Source organism: Mustelus asterias, chromosome 14 (assembly GCF_964213995.1).
Source record: "Mustelus asterias chromosome 14, sMusAst1.hap1.1, whole genome shotgun sequence".
NCBI classification, from domain to species: Eukaryota; Metazoa; Chordata; class Chondrichthyes; order Carcharhiniformes; family Triakidae; genus Mustelus; species Mustelus asterias.
Genome location: NC_135814.1, coordinates 17262722 through 17280885, shown reverse-complemented (window position 1 = coordinate 17280885; position 18164 = coordinate 17262722). Strand labels below are relative to the sequence as shown.

The following is an 18164-nucleotide window of genomic DNA, read 5'->3' as shown; positions in this document are numbered from 1 at the left end:
TGAAAAGTTCAAGAAAGAAGCTTAATTTTCCAGTCGGAGACAAACACGGTGCCAACTATTTTCCCCTTGATGTGTCAAAAGGATAATAAAGTAATTGGCCATACTTATCCAGTCTCTTCCAAGACATCACTCAAATGTCCTCAGACAGTCCCTGCAGATCTTACCCTTGCTCTGGGTTAAGATACCTTTGACCTCTAACCATCCTATAATAAATTACACCTAGGAGTTGAAAAATAGCCCAACAATGAACACCACTGACCTGCCCCTACGGAAACATGCCAATTTCCAACATAAAGTAGACACCAGCAGAGCATGCAAATATTGAACATGGAATGACAGAGTCACTTTTTAATATGAATGGTTTCATCAGGTAAGTGGTCAGATACGGATGAAATGACAATGATACATGGCAATGGTGGACCAAACAAACAAAAGCCACGCTCCAGGTCTAAAAAAAAAGTGACTTTTCTGACTCATTTACTATTTTACATGATCAGGTGGAACTACCACCCCACCCCACCCCCCACTCTCTGAGGGGCACTTTCCGTGTAAAACAGAAATGAGTAGATGTGTGGATACGTACAATAGCGTTGGTCCATGTAGCCATTTCGGGGGTCCACAGACAAACAGACTGCCCGGTAGGGAGTTTGCTGCTCGGTTACGTGCGGCAGCGAGCCCAAAGAGTTCTTGATTTTTGAGGAAGAGCTAGAGTCTTCACTGGAGCTGCACGGCTCTTCCGTTATCTTGCAATAGGACTGCCCTGTCCCGTGTGGCCGCATTGAGATTGCATTCCTGCGCTCTCTTACATAGTCAGGCCAGGGGCTTTCGACTTCTGTGTGGAGGAAGGAGAAACAACAAAGCTTTTACCTCTTATTAATGCATCTATATTAAAACTTCAGCAATGTCCCCTTTCACCCCACAAAATGTCCTCATATTATTATAGATTCATCTTTTTTTTTCTTTCAAAATAACCTCAATACTTTTCCCACACCATTTCCCTCCTGGAATGTTTGAGTTTTTTCATTCGTTCATGGGATGTGAGTGCCAGCATTTGTTGCCCATCCCTGAGGAAATTTAAGAGTCACAGAATCCCTACAATCCCCACCGTGCAGAAGGAGGCCATTCAGCTCATCGAGTTCGCACCGACTCTGCGACATAGCATCCTACCCAGGCCCATTCCCCCACCCTATCCCTATAATCCCACTCATTTACCCTGCTAATCCCCTAACCCTGGAATATTAAGGGGCAATTTAGCATGACCAATTCACCTAACCCGCACATCTTTGGATGGTGGGAGGAAGCCAGAGCACCCGGAGGTAATCCACGCAGACACGGGGAGAATGTGCAAACTCCACACAGTCACCTGAGGCCGGAATCGAATCCAGGTCCCTGGCGCTGTGAGGCAGCAGTGCTAACCATTGCATCACCTTGTTGCCCTAATGTGCTGAGTCAACCACATTGCTATGGATCTGGAGTCACATGTAGGCCAAAGCAGGTAAGGGCATCAGTGAACCAGATGGGTTTTTAAGATCATCACTAGATGATTTTATGTCTTCAAGACTTTGAAATCAAGACTATTAGACTTTTAATTCCAGATTTTTATTGAATTCAAATTTCACCAACTGCTGTGGTGGGATTCGAACTCAGGTCCCCAGAGCATCACCCTGGGTCTCTGGATTTCTAGCCAAGCCACTACAATACCACTACACTACTACCTTCCCATTTAAAGCCACACCCTTGGTTGAAGAATTAATTTGAAACATTACACTTGTAATGTAATTAATATTGGACTGGTCTTGCAACATAATGTTAGCATTATGAACTGGAAGTGTAACATTCTGCAATGACTTTCATATCCTATAGATGTGTTAAAACATTTACAATGAAGGTAATTCTCTTCACTGTTGACCATCCACAATAGATTCAGCATAAATAATCTCTCATTACATTGTATGATGACAAGATTTGAAGTTCAGGGAGATTATTTGCATTTCTCCAAATACAGTTTGTAGTTATCCCCACAAAAACAATCATTGATCTATATAATTAAGCTAAAACAAATGAATTAAAAACAAATGTTGTGCATCAGCAAATTTGTGTGACTGTATGGAGAATCCTGTCCAACTGAAATCCCGGATCAGAATCCTGTCCAACAGAAATCCCAGATCAGAATCCTGTCCAACAAGAATCCTGGATCAGCACCCTGTCCAACAGAAATCCCGGATCGGAATCTTGTCAGATAAGATTCCCGGATCAAAATCCTGACCAACAGAAATCTTGGATCAGAATCCTGTCCAACAGAAATCCCAGATCAGAATCCTGTCCAACAGAAATCCTGGATGAGAATCCTGTCGGACAAGATTCCCGGATCAGAATCCTGTCCATCAGAAATCCCGGATCAGAATCCTGTTGGACAAGATTCTCGGATCAGAATCCTGTCCAACAAGAATCCCGGATCCGAACCCTATCCGACAGAAATCCCGGATCAGAATCCTGTCCAACAAGAATCGCAGATCAGAATCCTGTCCAACTGAAAGCCCAGATCAGGATCCTGTCCAACTGAAATCCCAAATCAGAATCCTGTCCAACTGAAATCCCAGATCAGAATCCTGTCCAACTGAAATCCCGGATCAGAATCCTGTCCAATTGAAATCTCAGATCAGAATCCTGTCCAACTGAAATCCCGGATCAGGAAATTGTCAGATAAGATTCCCGGATCAAAATCCTGACCAACAGAAATCTTGGATCAGAATCCTGTCCAACAGAAATCCCGGATCAGAATCCTGTCCAACAAGAATCGCAGATCAGAATCCTGTCCAACTGAAATCCTGGATCAGAACCCTGTCCGACAGAAATTCCAGATCAGAATCCTGTCCAACTGAAATCCCGGATCAGAATCCTGTCCAACTGAAATCCCGGATCAGAATCCTGTCCAACTGAAATCCCAGATCAGAATCCTGTCCAACTGAAGTCCCGGATCAGGAAACTGTCCAATAGAGATCCAGGATCAGCTAATCTGTTCAATAAATATCCAGGGTCTGCTAATCTGTCCAACAGAGGTCCAAATTCAGGGAAACTGTCCATTAGGGGTCCTAGATCAGGGAAGCAACCAACAGGATGCCTGGGATCAGCAAATTATCCAGTAGAGATCCAAGAATATGGACACTGCCCAACAGGAGATCTGGGATCAGGGCTCTGTCCCATAGAGGTCTGGGATCAGGAAATTTTCCAACAGAGATCTGGGATCAGCAAAATTGTCCAATGGCGGCCTGGGATCAGTGAAACTATTCAACAGAGAGCGGAGATCAGTGAAACTGTCCAATAGATGACAGTACAGAACAACTGTCCAATAGAGGAATTAGGGAACTGTCCAATCAGGGTCTGGGATCAGAAAACTGCCCAATAGGAGTTGGGATCAGTAAACTGTCCAATAGAGGTTTGGGAAGGGGGTCTGAGATCAGGACGGTATCGTTCCTTTCTGCCTTTGCAAAGTGACCGAGTAAGGATGACGGTGAGGAGGAAAGAATTAACGGGGGGCGGTAATTTTCAGAAAGCTGAAAGTAAAATCAGTAAAAACTTGCACTTCCTCAGCCGCCTCAACAAATTCCATTACAATCGCCAAAAGTTAGAAACAAGAGTGGGGGGGTGGACAGGAAAGTGCACATTTCGAATTCCTCACTTCCAACAGGCAGCGCACCGAAATAAAGCAAGTCAGTTCAACATTGCAGCCGGACAGAAATAGCAGCAGAATGTTACATTTCAAAAGAGAAGTCAAGTTTTACCTGATTGAGACAGTGAGAAATGTCAGAATTTCCCTGGCAGACAGCAGCAGGCGCACAGAGAGGCGATCAGAGTAAGAAAAACAGCGAGTTAGTGATGCACTAGCGCTTGTGCCGAGTAGCAGCAGCGAGCTGGACATGAATGGTTCGAACAAGCCTGTGCTGCCATTGATCAATTTTGTGCTGGGCTGTTCTACACTTTCCGTTATTACAAGTTCCCTGTGGGTATTAGGGCTCGAACAGAGATGTATCACCGTGCAGGGGGCGGCGGATAGGATAAAAGTTAAACATCAGATCTAAGTGCCAACAAAACCAAATAGGTACAGGGTTGCTGGAGACCGAGAGAACACTCATGATTTTAGCTCCCAAACTTTCAAACATCCTCCTGGCCCCAGATCTCTCCCAAAACTGGCACAAAAGAGAGGTTTTCATCCAAATCTTGCACGTTTTTAAATTTAATTCCCTCTCTCCCTGCTTGCACTTAAAACAATTATTTAAGGTTTTTTTTTGCAACCAGCGATTCCATCTTATCTTTTAAAAAGAAAATGATAGCAAATTAACTAAAATGTAGCACTTCTGAAAAAAAAAATGATCTTTACAGTTTTTTTTAAAAAATTGTGACAATAAAATGAGTTCAGTACTCACTGGGGTGCTTTTCGCCATTGAGTTTATACTTGGAAGCAGTGGAGGAATTTGACTGCACAAAGTTCCTGCCTTTGGAAAACCTGCGCAAAGCCCTTTGAATGGTCGCAGCTTTGCAAATGCTGACCAGAACAATGAAGCCATTTCAATCTGAAGCTTTTTTTCCTCCCCCCCCCCCCTTTCCTCCTCCTCCTCCCCCTCCTCCGAGTGATTAACATTCAGCCCCATGCCCTTAGTAAAAGGCGACTTATTCTCCAGTTAAAGGTTTCGGAGGAGCAGAGAGGGTCAGGTAGCTAATCATTAAATCAAACTCCTGTCAACCTCCACCCCTCACCCACCACCCCCCTCACAATTACACCGGCTTGAAAGGAAAGGGGGTTTATTACACCGGGTTTATGCAGAATAAATAATTTACAAAGCATTGGCCGGAATTTTCTTTTTTATAATAAAAAAGGGAGAGGGGTTAACAATGTCATCAATTACAAGGGGAACTTCTTGCAAACTCCTCTGGCTACATTGTGACACGTTTTTGCCGCTAATGTTTAGTTTAGCAAACAGTGTTTAGCCCCCTTATTCTTGCAGTAAAGGCCACAGCTATAGCACTCTAGACAATCTGTCCCTCGACTGCATTTTAGCCCAGTTCCCAACCCAACTATTCCACACCCCCCCCTCTTTTTTTCTCTTTACCGCTTATCATTTCAGCAGCGGTTTAAATGCACAATACCCTAAATCTCAATAGGAGAGCTCAACCGTGAAAAAAAAATCACTTGTTCTCTCCCCATCCCCATGAAAAGAAGCCCGAGGAATTCTAAAACGGTCCCTTCAACAACAGCAGAAATCCTCCTGCTGTAAAGTTGCAGAGGGGAACTCAATCTGAACTAGCTGAACAAGATGGTTTTATTTTTAAAAACTGCTTCGACCCTTTCCTGAAATAATGACTCTTAACTTAACCCCCCCCCTCCCCTCCCATTCCCAAGCAGGAGGGTATGTATGGGATTTACTAATCACTGCCAAGATATAGTCCAAAAAAAGTGAAGCAGCCGTTGGTCACAAGCCTATGTGAATCTTGAAACACAAAAACCAACACATGTAACAGCTCCCGTCCAGCACACTCTGGTATTCAGGGGGAGGCAGTTCCAAGTTTTCAAGGAAGTCCTTGCACTCGGGGCTAACTACATCATGCACAGCCCTCATTGAGATGTAAGCTAATATTGTTAAAAGACCTAAACTGTGAATGCATGTACAAAGCCCATCAGCAAACTGCAATATTGATCTTTGCACAGTCGGACAGAATGTCTTAGTGGACTCAACGAGTTTGGACAAATACTTGTATTGCCGTTGCCTCCCTCTTCAGAGTTTGTCGAGATGGCACTTCAGTGCTTCCCTGAACGTGCACCTCGAGACCCCTGCAATCCATCAAAGAATGCAAATTGGAAGGCAGACAAAAAAAACTAGGCAGACAGCGGCGTGTTAAATAACAGTGCAGCCGCAGAGAGAGGGAGAGAGAGGAGAGTGCTTCCTCCAGAATGATTGCTATGCACACAGTTAGAATAAATCCCCGCTCACCATTCATGTCGATGACAAACCCAAGTGATAACTAAGAGTGGGGCAAATATAAAGCGCGGTTAACTTGACAAATTAAACCTCGGGAGTTAAAACAAGACAAAAATAAACAATCGGAATTCTTCCCAGGGCGAATCCATAATTAAAAGTAATAATTACAGTTTAAAAAAAATCTTCCACTTTCTACATCAGAGGGAATTTATTACAGGCGAGTGACTTGATGTTGCAATTTTAAATAATTTCTAAATGTGCAATGGACAGGCTTTGTTTCAAGATTAAAACAAATATTGTCTATTTACATTGGCACTAATCCATCAAACATCTCTTGTTCCCCTTCCTCTCTCCCCCACAACAGTTAAAGGACAACTTGTATTTAAGAACTTCAGTTAAATGACTTAAGATCAGTTACTCTCTGATCAGACAGATTGCAAAATCATGATCTGCCCAGCCTGAACTGTTGCAAGTGTCATGTTTTATTCAGTGACGAAAATTATAATACAGGAGGTGTTTCAATAAAATAACAGAAAAAATGCCAAAGGAACTGCCGACACAATATTAAGGACATACACCCCTTACCTACACCTGCTCCTGAAATCTGATGGCGAGCGGCTTTTTTGAGTACCTAATTGGGGTACCTCAATGCTGCTAGTTTGTATTTCCACATGCCACTCTATAAATCAACTTCAAATGGCTTTAGGAACATGCAGACAGCCCCATTTCTCATTTGTTCCATTAACCCTTCAGCTGCCCGAATCTCAACGTGGCTTCATCGCGAGGCAAACTCAAATTTCAGCTGGAATTTCATCCTGATCTGGTAAAGACGCAGGAAGCCAAAGAAAAATCCTTTTCACTTATCCTCAGCATAAGGAGGAATTAATGTATCCTCTTCCACAGAGTTCAACAAATCCGTCAGTCAGTCTATAGCCCCAAAGGTTATCATCTCTGTTACCCAGTATTTGTAATTTTTTTTCTCTAACTATGCATTCAGGCACAGTGTCTTTGCATTTTTTTTACAACATATACCAAACACAAAGGTTTTGAGTTGTTGCTTACAATCCCAGTTGTCTAAATATTTCTTTCTTCATTAATCACACCAGCTACAACATTTTTCACTTTCAGATTGCTGAAAATACTACACAGATGAGTGAATTGGGTAAAATAAGGGAAAAAGGGGTTACATTTGTATGGCACATTTCATGACCTTCAGACAGGCTAAAGGACTTTACTGCTGCTAAAATACCTTCTACAGGTGTAGCCAGTTTTAAAGTTTGTTTATTAAGTGTCACAAGTAGGCTTGCATTAGCACTGCAATGAAGTTACTGTGAAAATTTCCTGGGCACTGGTTTGGGTACACTGAGGGAGAATTTTGCGTAGCCAATGCACTATGACAATGCAGAGACTTGCAGCAGCCAGTTTGTACACAGCAAGGTCCCACAAACACCAATGAGATTATTGAATCCCTACAGTACAGAAGGGGGCCATTCGGCCCATCGAGTCTGTACCGACCACAATCCCACCCAGGCTTTATTCCCGCAACCCCACACATTTTCCATGCTAATCCTAGGGTCAATTTAGCATGGCCAACCAACCAAACCCGCACATCTTTGGACATTATGGCCAGATAATCTGCTCTCATCATGTTAGCTGAGGGACAAATATTGGCCAGGACAATGCAAATTAGGAAGTTTCACAACACCAGATTAAAGTCCAACAGGTTTATTTGGGATCACGAGCCCTCCCCAGTCCAATGCTGGCATCTCCACATCAATGCAAATTACCATGAAGAACTTAGTCAATCAAAATAGGTGACAGAGTCGATTGGGAAAGGTAAAGTTTTTCTTTTGCTGAATTCTTCTGTCTGGACAAATAAACAGGATTGAATCTTCCTCGGCACTAACCAAAATTACAGAGAGGAAACAGATGAACTGGTAATGACAGTCCTGTCTAACAATAGCAGCAAACTCACAAGCCCAGCAGTTCCTAACATAACATTTCACAAAAAAAGGTCAATACATAGACTGAGACACAATTGGGACAGTTTGAATTACACTAGCTACAGCACAATGGAACAAAATGTCAGGTCTTTTGCAACATTAGCGAAAACTCCAGACATGCGGGAAAAAAAATTACCACCATCTCATTACTACCATTGCCAGAAGATTGCTTGCTGCCAATTTGTAAGTGTTAGTACGACATGTGGAGGACCATCAACCAAGTGGAGAAAGTTAGGTGTGTGCATTGCTGTTATTAGATTCAAAGTTTTATGCACACTTTGTAACTTGGAGACCAAAATGGACAGTGTTTTTCTTCCCATTTTGGAGGGGTGGAGGAATGAGGGGACTGGAGAAGAGAGTGACTTTATTCAACTGTGTTTACTCTCATTACATTGAGAGTTCCGCAATTGGATAGCATTCGCGAAACAATATTGATTGTCCAACCGATTTAACATTATCAGTTGGGCTTAGGTTTAATAGAAATAGATTCATAGAAATCTTACAATGCAGGAGGAGGCCATTCGCCCCATCGAGTCGGCACCGACCACAATCCCACCCAGGCCCTATCCCCACAACCCCACACATTTATCCTGCTAATTCCTCTAACCTGCGCATTTTGGGACACACTAAGGGGCAATTTAGCACGGCCAATGCACCAAACCCGCACATCTTCGGACTGTGGGAGGAAACTGGAACACCCAGAGGAAACCCACGCAGACACGAGGAGAATATGCAGGCTCCACAGACAGTGACCCAAGCCTGGAATTGAACCCGGGTCCCTGGCACTGTGAGGCAGCAGTGCTAACCACTGTGCCACCGTCCCGCCCAGTGCTGCCCGCTTGCACTGTGGCTCACTTTGCATGCTAGAAACTACATATATTCTCACACACGGGGTCCTGTCCTTTGTATGCAGGAGATCCATGCCCACACATTGTGTCTTTTTCAATGAAACTGAAGCTTGGGGACAGCAATTCCTTGGTTCATTCCCCAAGGCAATACCTTGACTAATCAGAGTCGACCTGTCTGGTTTTAATTTGAACAAACGTTTGACAGTTAACTGTCCCCTAGTACATTCTCGGTGGCAATGCCTCTACCAATCAGAGTTCATTTTCCAACCAATCAGCGCCTTTTCTTACGCAGTACAAATTATTGTTCCCATTAAAATAGATATTCTTGTGAACGGTCCTGATGAGTGCTAGGCAAAAAGCTTTAAAAGCATGTTTCTTTTTTCAACAATAAATTTAAGGTGGTAATGGTATGGGTAGATCAGAAATGATTGGACTTTTCTTTATATTGTACAGTGTCAATGTTTTTAACTTGCAATCATTTTAATGAAGAACGTGGGCAGGTTGGTGTATATGTGTTTGTGTGTTTGTGTCTGTGTGTCTGTGAGAGAGAGATGCAGGACCAAATATGAGGAGAGAATTTCTTTTTAATTCGTTCATGGGGTGTGGGTGTCACTGGCAGGGCCACCATTCCTGAGGTTGTCCATCCCTGAGGGCACTTAAGGGTCAATGACTTTTCTGTGGATCTGGATTCACAAGTAGTCCAGACTAGGAAAATACGACAGATTTCTTTCCCTAAAGGACGTTAGTGAACCAGATGAGTTTTTATGACAATGGTTTAATGGTCATCTTTAATTAAAGATTTTTTATTGAATTTAAATTTCACCTTCTTCGAACCCAAGTCCCCAGAACATTACGGTGGGTCTCTGGATTATTAGTCAAGTGATAATATCACTACGCCACTGCCTCCCCTTCCCTTACCATCGACACCGCAAACTCCCCTTAATGCAACAGAAGGAAGAAAGGAAAAATTATCAGGAACTTCACAGTAACTTCATTGCAGTGTGAATGTAAGTCTACTTGTGACTAATAAATATATAAACTTTAAAATAAACTTTAATAAATAAACTTTAAGGAAAGAATGGGCGGCACGGTAGCACAGTGGGGGCGGCACGGTAGCGCAGTGGTTAGCACTGCTGCTTCACAGCTCCAGGGACCTGGGGTCGAATCCCGGCTCGGGTCGCTGTCTGTGTGGAGTTTGCACATTCTCCTCGTGTCTGCGTGAGTTTCCTCCGGGTGCTCCGATTTCCTCCCACAGTCCAAAGATGTGCGGGTTAGGTTGATTGGCCATTCTAAATGGCCCCTTAGTGTCCCGGGATGCATAGGTTAGAGGGGTTAGTGGGTAAATATGTAGGGATATGTGGATAGGGCCTGGGTGGGATTGTGGTCGGTGCAGACGCGATGGGCCGAATGGCCTCTTTCTGCACTGTAGGATTCTATGATTTCTAATAGTCACACAAGGAAGAGGCAATGTGAAGGAAAGGACAGGGAAAAAGTGAAAAAGAAATAGGAGAGAGAGTAACAGAGAGGGATGATAAAAACTATTGGATACGTATGCAATTTTTAAGTTGTTTTCCAAGTGAGGCATAGGTAGATGAGTCACAGTTAAAAAAAAGGGAATCCAGGTTAACAGAGTTGGGCAGCATCTATGCTAAAGATTGACTGGAGATCGGAAAAGTGACCAAGCAAAAATAAATCTGGCACTGCTGGGTCTCAGAATCTGTGAGGTGGTGATGCAGAGAAAAAGCTTCAATGAGGAAGCAGGAAATCAAGATTGCCATTCATTCAAAAAGCACAGAATGACAACTCAGCAAAATCATTTAAAGTTTATTTATTTAGTGTCACAAGTAGGCGTACATTGACACTGCAATGAGGTTATTGTGAAAATCCCCTAGTCACCACACTCCGGGGCCTGTTCGGGTACACTGAGGGAGAATTTAGCATGGTCAATGTATCTAACCAGCACGTCTTTCAGACTGTGGGAGGAAACCGGAGGAAACCACATGGACACGGGGAGAATGTGCGGACTCCACACAGACCCGAGCCAGGAATTAAATCCAGGTCCCTGGCGCTGTGAGGTAGCAGTGCGAACCACCCTTTGCATGGTGTGTATGACAACTCCAAACCTGATTATACTCTCCATTCTATAGAGCAATGGCTGCTTTATATTCTACAGGGGCCAAGAAACCAATATTCATGCAAACAATGAACACTTTAACCATCAAGTCAGTAGGCCAGGTTGTCACACCCTTTCCTATTTATAACCAAATGAGAATAAGCAAAACGCTTATATATCTTGTGATATTTAAAAATAGGGAGCACACATGCTGTGCAGATGTACTAAAATATTGCTGCATGTCCCTGTTCAGGTTTTCATCTCATTCCTTCCATTCTCCTGCTTAGTGTGGCTTTCCTACCATGACACACACATGGGCACTGTGCCTAGTTATCATTTCTTCCATCAACCAAGTCAAATAAGGGCAGTTACTGACAAAATCCAATTCTATAATGATACTTTCTCTACTCTTTAAAATCCAGTGTCCAGAATTACATTTTGAAAGCTCAACCCCTCGTAACGTAAGATTTAAAGAGTACTTATTCAGTCGCTACTTCTGCAACAAGTCCCCCTCCAAGTCACACATCATCTGAAGCTACATTGCTGTTCCTTTATCTTCGCTGGGCCAAAATCCTGGAACAGCACTGTGGGCACACACACACCACACAAACTGCAGCGGTTTAAGAAAGTGGCTCACCACTACCTTCTCACAGACAATTGGGGATGGGCAATAAACGCTAGCCTTTCCAGTGATGGCCACATCCCATGAACAAATGAAAAAAACACTCCATGTGGTATCTGATCTCCCAGGGTGGCCCACATACAGCTCCGTTCTGGAGTCTAGTCAGGGTTAAGAAGGACCGGGAGTAACATGGACAGAAGCTGTGAGTTTTCAGCTTAGAAAAGGGAAGATTTAAAGTAAAGTTAAAGTTTATTTATTAGTCACAAGTAGGCTTACATTAACACTGCAATGAAGTTACTGTGAAAATAGAGATGTTCAGAATTATTCAGCGTTTTGATAGAATAAATAAGAAGCTGTTTCCACTGGCAGTTGGGTTGGTAACCAGAAGGTATAGATTGAAGGTATTGGCAGAAGAGCCATGGGGATGGGGTAAAGGGCGGAGTGGGTATTTACACAGTGCTCCATTATGCACTGCCTGAACGGGTGGCATGGGCAGATTCAGTAGTCACTTTCAGGGGAACTGGATAAATACATTTTTTTTGTTTCACTTCCCACGTCTAATGGTGTGCAAGGCAGATTTTCATTGCTTCCCATAGCGAAGTTTATCTGGAACAGGTCGTTAGTCTGTTGCAAGAGGCTTCTAGCTTGAGGGACCCCACTCCACATCAGGCGTTTCCCACTCTTACCACCAGCCATTGGCATGTTTGGAAGGATTTGCAGGCTGACAGTCAACCTGTTTGGTTGCGTTATCACCATACCTTCCTTGGCCATCAAGTCCTGGGGTGAGACACAAACCCGGAGCTTCGGACTCAGAGGCCCAGGGACACTGCCCATTTTGATGCAAGACCTCTGGATTAATGTTGGAAAAGGAGAAATTGGCAGGTCTATTGGGAAGCAGTGGGGCAGTGAGATTATTTGCATGGCTCTCTCGAAAAGCTGACACTGGTCTGAATGCTCTCCCTCGATGTTGCTCTATAATCTAGGATACAACCTACAGTGCAATTCTGGTCCTGCTACAAAGCCTAGGCCACTTTGCTTAAATTCTAGCATCAATACTCCCTTGGATTTGGCAAAGTCCCATTAAGAGCCCTGAATTTCCTTGGAATTTCTGCTGCGACAGTGTAACTTTGCCTCAGGTAGATAAAATTCCTCACGGGCACAAACAGAAACAAACACAAATGGGCAAGAAACTACAAAAGGTCGTGAATTGAAGCCCATTCCATCACACAAACCAGCCTCCCATCCACTGACTCTGTCTAGACTTCCCGCTGCCTTGGAAAAGCAGCCAGCATAATTAAGCACCCCCCCGCGCAGCCGGGACATACCCTTTTCACCTTCCATTGGGAAAAAGATACAAAAATCTGTGGTCAAGTACCAACCGACTCAAAAACAGCTTCTACCCTCTTGCCACCAGACTTTTGAATGGACCTACCTCGCATTAAGTTGATCTTTCTCTACACCCTAGCTATGACTGCAACACTACATTCCGCACTCTCTCCTTTCCTCCTCTATGAACAGAATGCTTTGTCTGTATGGCGGGCAAGAAACAATACTTTTCATTGCATACTAATACATGTGACAATAATAAATCTAATCAAATCTATCTTCCATCATACTTCTGGCAAAGTTACAGGAGTCCACCAGCAGAAATTCCAAAAAAAACCCATGGGCATTGGGCGGGATTTTCCGGCCCTTCTCGTCAGCGGGCCCTACTGAGGTCGACCACCCACCCTGGGGGCGGGAGAGTCACAAAGAACGTCATAGACTTTCAGCAGGAGCGGAAGATCCCACTGGTGGCCAATGGCTTGTCTCATCCGCCATGGGAAAACCCGCTATGGGGGCGGCAGTGGGATCGGCGGGATGGAAAACTCCAGATATTACGGCCGGAATTCTCCCATCGCGCCCGCCACTGGAATTTAGCGGGCGGGTTGCGGACAATGGGAAACCCCATTGACAGTCGGGTGGGAATTTCCGGCTTTTGGACCAGTGCGGCTGGAGAATTCCAAATGGGGCAAGTTTCTGCTACTTGCAGACGCACAAACATTTAAAAAAAACAATGAGGTTGGGGGTAGAAGAGACTAAATCGGAGAGGGCTTTTTTAGACCGAGAATATAAATGATTCCATTTTAATAGCGAATAACCCAATATCTTTCTTGCACAAACTTTTCACTGAGCCCTCAAATCAATGTTAATCTGTCAGAGCGTTTTGTTTTTTTAAGTGGGGTTTGATCTTTAAGAGTTATGTTAATATTAACTACAAAACGGAAAGTTCATGCATACAGATGGATTTTCTGTCTCTAGTGGCTTCTTGGGTACCGCAGTGTAGGGCATTTACGACACAGTTTAAAGATAGCTCCTGGCACTACAAAGGTAGATTAATCACTGCAGCTGGAATCATTCTCATTCTTCAAGTCCTCTACATACCATGGGTATTCCCTAAATAACTACAACCCACTGCTAGAGTTGTCCTTCAGGTGGCTGTCTCTTTAATAATGGATGCCATCATCCTATTATATCATTTCTCTTCCCCACATACTTTTCCACATCATTGCCTCTCCCACTCAAACGTTCTGCTATTTTTTCTTTTGATCCCCATCTTCTGCACGCCTGTGAGAACAGTCAGTCAGGACTCCACCAACGCACACCAACTTGGGCAGACAATAATGCATTGGTAGTAAAGACCTTTGTACAGCCTATGTGAGAGATATGTGAGTGGTCGGGGCAGCACGGTAGCACAGTGGTTAGCACTGCTGCCTCACAGCGCCGGGGACCCGGGTTCGACTCCCGGTTTGGGTCACTGTCTGTGTAGAATTTGCATGTTCTCCCCGTATCTGCGTGGGTTTCCTCCGGGTGCTCCGGTTTCCTCCCACAGTCTGAAAGACATGCTGGTTTAGGTGCATTGGTCCTGCTAAATTCTCCCTCAGTGTACTTAAACAGGCGGTGTGTGGCGACTAGGGGATTTTCACAGTAACTCCATTGCAGTATTAATGTAAGCCTACTTGTGACACTAATAACGAAACTTTAAAAGATATAGAAACATAGGGCGGGATCTTCCGGCCATGCTTGCCCCAAGACCGGAAAATCCCAGCTGGGGTCAATGGACCTTTGCATGGTCCTGTCCTGCTGGCTACGATTCCCATGGAGGGTGGGATGGGAAAATTCCACCCATAGAAACTAGGAGCAGAAGTAGGCCACTCAGCCCTTCGAGTCTGCTCAACATGATCATGGCTGATCCTCTATCTCAATGCCATGTTCCTGCTTACCCATACCCCTTGATGCCGTTAAAATTGCTGTTAAAATTTTAAAATTATTTATATTTTTCTTGAAAATATTGAGTGACTTGACCACCATAGCCCTCTGTGGCAGAGAATTCCACAGATCCTTTGAGTGAAGAAATGTTTCCTCACTTCACTCCCAAATGGTCTACCCTGTATCTTGAGACTGTATTCCCGGTTCTAGATTCTCCAACCAGGAAAAAGCATCTGCCTGTATTTAGTCCAGCCCTGTTAGAATTTTATTTGTTTCAATCAGATCATCTCTCATCCTTCTAACCTCCGTTGAATAGAATCCCTACAGTGCAGAAGGAGGCCATTCGGCCCACCGGGTCTGCACTGATTCTCCCACTGCAGTGCATTTTACCCAGGACCTATCCCCGTTACCCCAAATATTTACCCCACCAATTCCTCTAACTAGTGGGACACTAAGGGACAATCTAGCATGGCCAATCAACCTAACCAGCACATCTCTGGAATGTGGAAGGACACGGGGTACCCGGAAGAAACCCATGCAGACATGGGGAGAACGTGCAGACTCCCCATGGACAGTGACCCAAGCCAGGAATCGAACCCGGGTCCCTGGTGTTGTGAGGCAGCAGTGCTAACCACTGTGCCACCGGGCTGTCCACATGATAAAACATAGCATGACTCTCAGCCACCTAGGGAGATTTAAGGTCAGGTGACCAAATGCTTGGTAAAAGAAGTAGGTTTTAAGGAATGTCTTAATGGAGAAAGTAAGGTAGAGAGGCAGAGAGATGAAAGGGAGTTGGGACTTAGGCAGCTGAAAGCACAGTCACCAAACTGGAAGAATTGAAAGAGGCCAGAATTAGGGGAGTGCAGATATCTCACAGGGTTGAGGGATTGGAGGATATTTAGGGAGGGGAAAGACCATGGTGGGATTTTAAAAGGACTTTGACCTGGTGCTGTTAAAACTCTTACTGTGTTAACCCCAGTCCAACGCCAGCATCTCCACATCGGGATTTTAAAACCCAGGAGAAGGAGAAGTAGGCTGTGAAATGTCTTGGGATGTTGCATTTTATTTTACTCATTCGTGGGACATCGGTGTCGCTGGCTGGCCAGCATTTATTGCCTATCCCCAGTTGCCTTGGAGGGCAGTTGAGAGTCAACCACATTGCAGTGGCTCTGGAGTTACATTAAAAAAAAACTGGGTGGCATGGACAAGTTGGGCCGAAGGCCAGTTTCCATGCTGTAAACCTCTAGGACTCCATGACCCACAGCAATGTGGTTGAGTCAATGCGGTTGGCTCCGGCAAAGAGGATTTATTTTTTATTCATTTTTGGGACATGGGCATCGCTGTCTGGCCAGCATTTATTGCCCATTCCTAGTTGCCCTTGGAGGGTAGTTGAGAGTCAACTACATTGCTGTGGCTCTGGAGCCACATGTAGGCTAGACCAGGTAAGGAAGGCAGATTTCCTTCCCTAAAGGACATTAATGAACCAAATGGTTTTTTCTGACAATCTACAATGGTTCCATGGTCATCAGTAGATTCCTAATTCCAGATATTTTTTATTGAATTCAAACTCCACCATCTGCCATCGAACCCGGGTCCCCAGAACAATAGCCGAGGTTTTGGATTAATATTCTAACAATAACACCACTAGGCTATCGTCTCCCCCATATTATGCAGACGATGCTACATAAGTATAAGCTGTGGTTGCCCTGGCTGGCTCAGTGCCAGCATCTGTACATGTAACCGCTTGGCCTTGAGGGGAACTGCCCCACCCCAACTGACAGTTAGTGGATCAATTATAAAACCCTAGACTTAGCCCTTCAAAATGCTGAATGCATTTGGAAAAAGGTTGTTCTTAAATGTGACTTGTCTGCTCACCTCTCTGGATGATGTCAGGGGTTCCAGAGATAATGAAAAACCACAAGGATACTCAAGCCATGACATCACCAGTAAAAAGAACACTGCACCAAGGTTAGGGAAGGTAATAAAACTGAAGGTTTAGATTGAAAACTCTAAATGTTTAAACTTCACAATCGAATAAGGGGTCTAGTGTTCATCAGAGTTGGTAATTCAGATTGATGTTGACTCTGTATCCACCCATAACGTTAGACCATAAGATCATAAGACATAGGAGCAGAATTAGGCCCATCGAGTCTGCTCTACCATTCAATCCTGGCGGATATCTTTCTCAACCCCATTCTCCTACCTTTTCCCCATAACCCCTGATCTCCTTATTAATCAAGAACCTATCTATCTCTATCTTAAAGACACTCAATGATCTGGGCTCCATAGCCTTCTGCGGCAAAGAGTTCCACAGATTCACCACTCTCTGGCTGAAGAAATTCCTTCTCATCTCTGTTTTAAAGGATCGTCCCTTTAGCCTGAGGTTGTGCCCTCTGGTTCTAATTTTTCCTACTAGTGGAAACATTCTTTCCACGTCCACTCTATCCAGGCCTCGCAGTATCCTGTAAGTTTCAATAAGATCCCCCCTCATTCTTCTAAACTCCAACAAGTTCAGACCCAGAGTCCTCAACCATTTCTCATACAAGCTCTTCATTCCAGTGATTATTCGTGTGAACTTCCTCTGGACTCTTTCCAAGGCCAGCACACCCTTCCTTAAATACGGGGCCCAAATCTGCTCACAATTCTCCAAATGGGGTCTGACCAGAGCCTTATACAGCCTCAGAAGTACATCCCTGCTCTTGTATTCTAGCCCTCTCGACATGAATGCTAACATTGCATTTGCCTTCCTAACTGCCGACTGAACCTGCATGTTAACCTTGAGGGAATCTTGAACAAGGATTCCCAAGTCCCTCTGTGTTTCTGATTTCCTAAGCATTTCCCATTTAGAAAATAGTCTATGCCTCTATAACCTATTGGTTGGCACCTCTAATAAACTCAACAAATTCAGAGCTTAAACTAGTATCTCAGAACATCATTTGAAGACTATGGAATTAAATAGACCTCAACTATTGGAGGTTAATTGTTTCGGCATAAGAGGTGCACTCAGGGCTGAGGTGAGGTGAGATGAGGGGAGGTAGGGTGTGGTACAGCACAGACAGTGCTAAACACGAGGGCCCAGGGCTTGACCTTTGGGCAGACTCATGGTTCCTTTTTAAAAATTATTTTGAAAAGCCTACCAGGGAAGCCCAGAGGTCAACAGGAAGTGAAATTCCTGCAATTCTAGAACCAGATGAATGGTGTGTGTGTGTGTGTGTGTCTGGAGGTGGATTGTCGGGGCGTATGGAGAAGTGGGTTGTGGGGGTAAGTTTGACTGAGGAGAGGGTGGGGGCTGTGAGGAGAAGGTTGGGGGGGGTACTTGGTAAGTTTGAGAGGGAGGTTAGTATGGGTTTGGGG

At 44.3% G+C, this 18164-nt stretch overlaps 1 protein-coding gene across 2 annotated transcripts in view; it reads right to left on the bottom strand.

The window, feature by feature from the left end:
• gli2a (GLI family zinc finger 2a) overlaps window positions 1–18164 on the bottom strand; it is a 433016-nt gene that overhangs the window by 203481 nt on the left and 211371 nt on the right. The window contains exon 4 of one of the 2 annotated variants that reach the window (XM_078227922.1): window positions 584–832. The exons of the other annotated variant lie outside the window; for it this stretch is intronic. Coding sequence (XP_078084048.1) covers window positions 584–832 — 249 coding nt within the window. The remainder of the gene's footprint in view (window positions 1–583; window positions 833–18164) is intronic. 2 annotated transcript variants of the gene reach the window in all.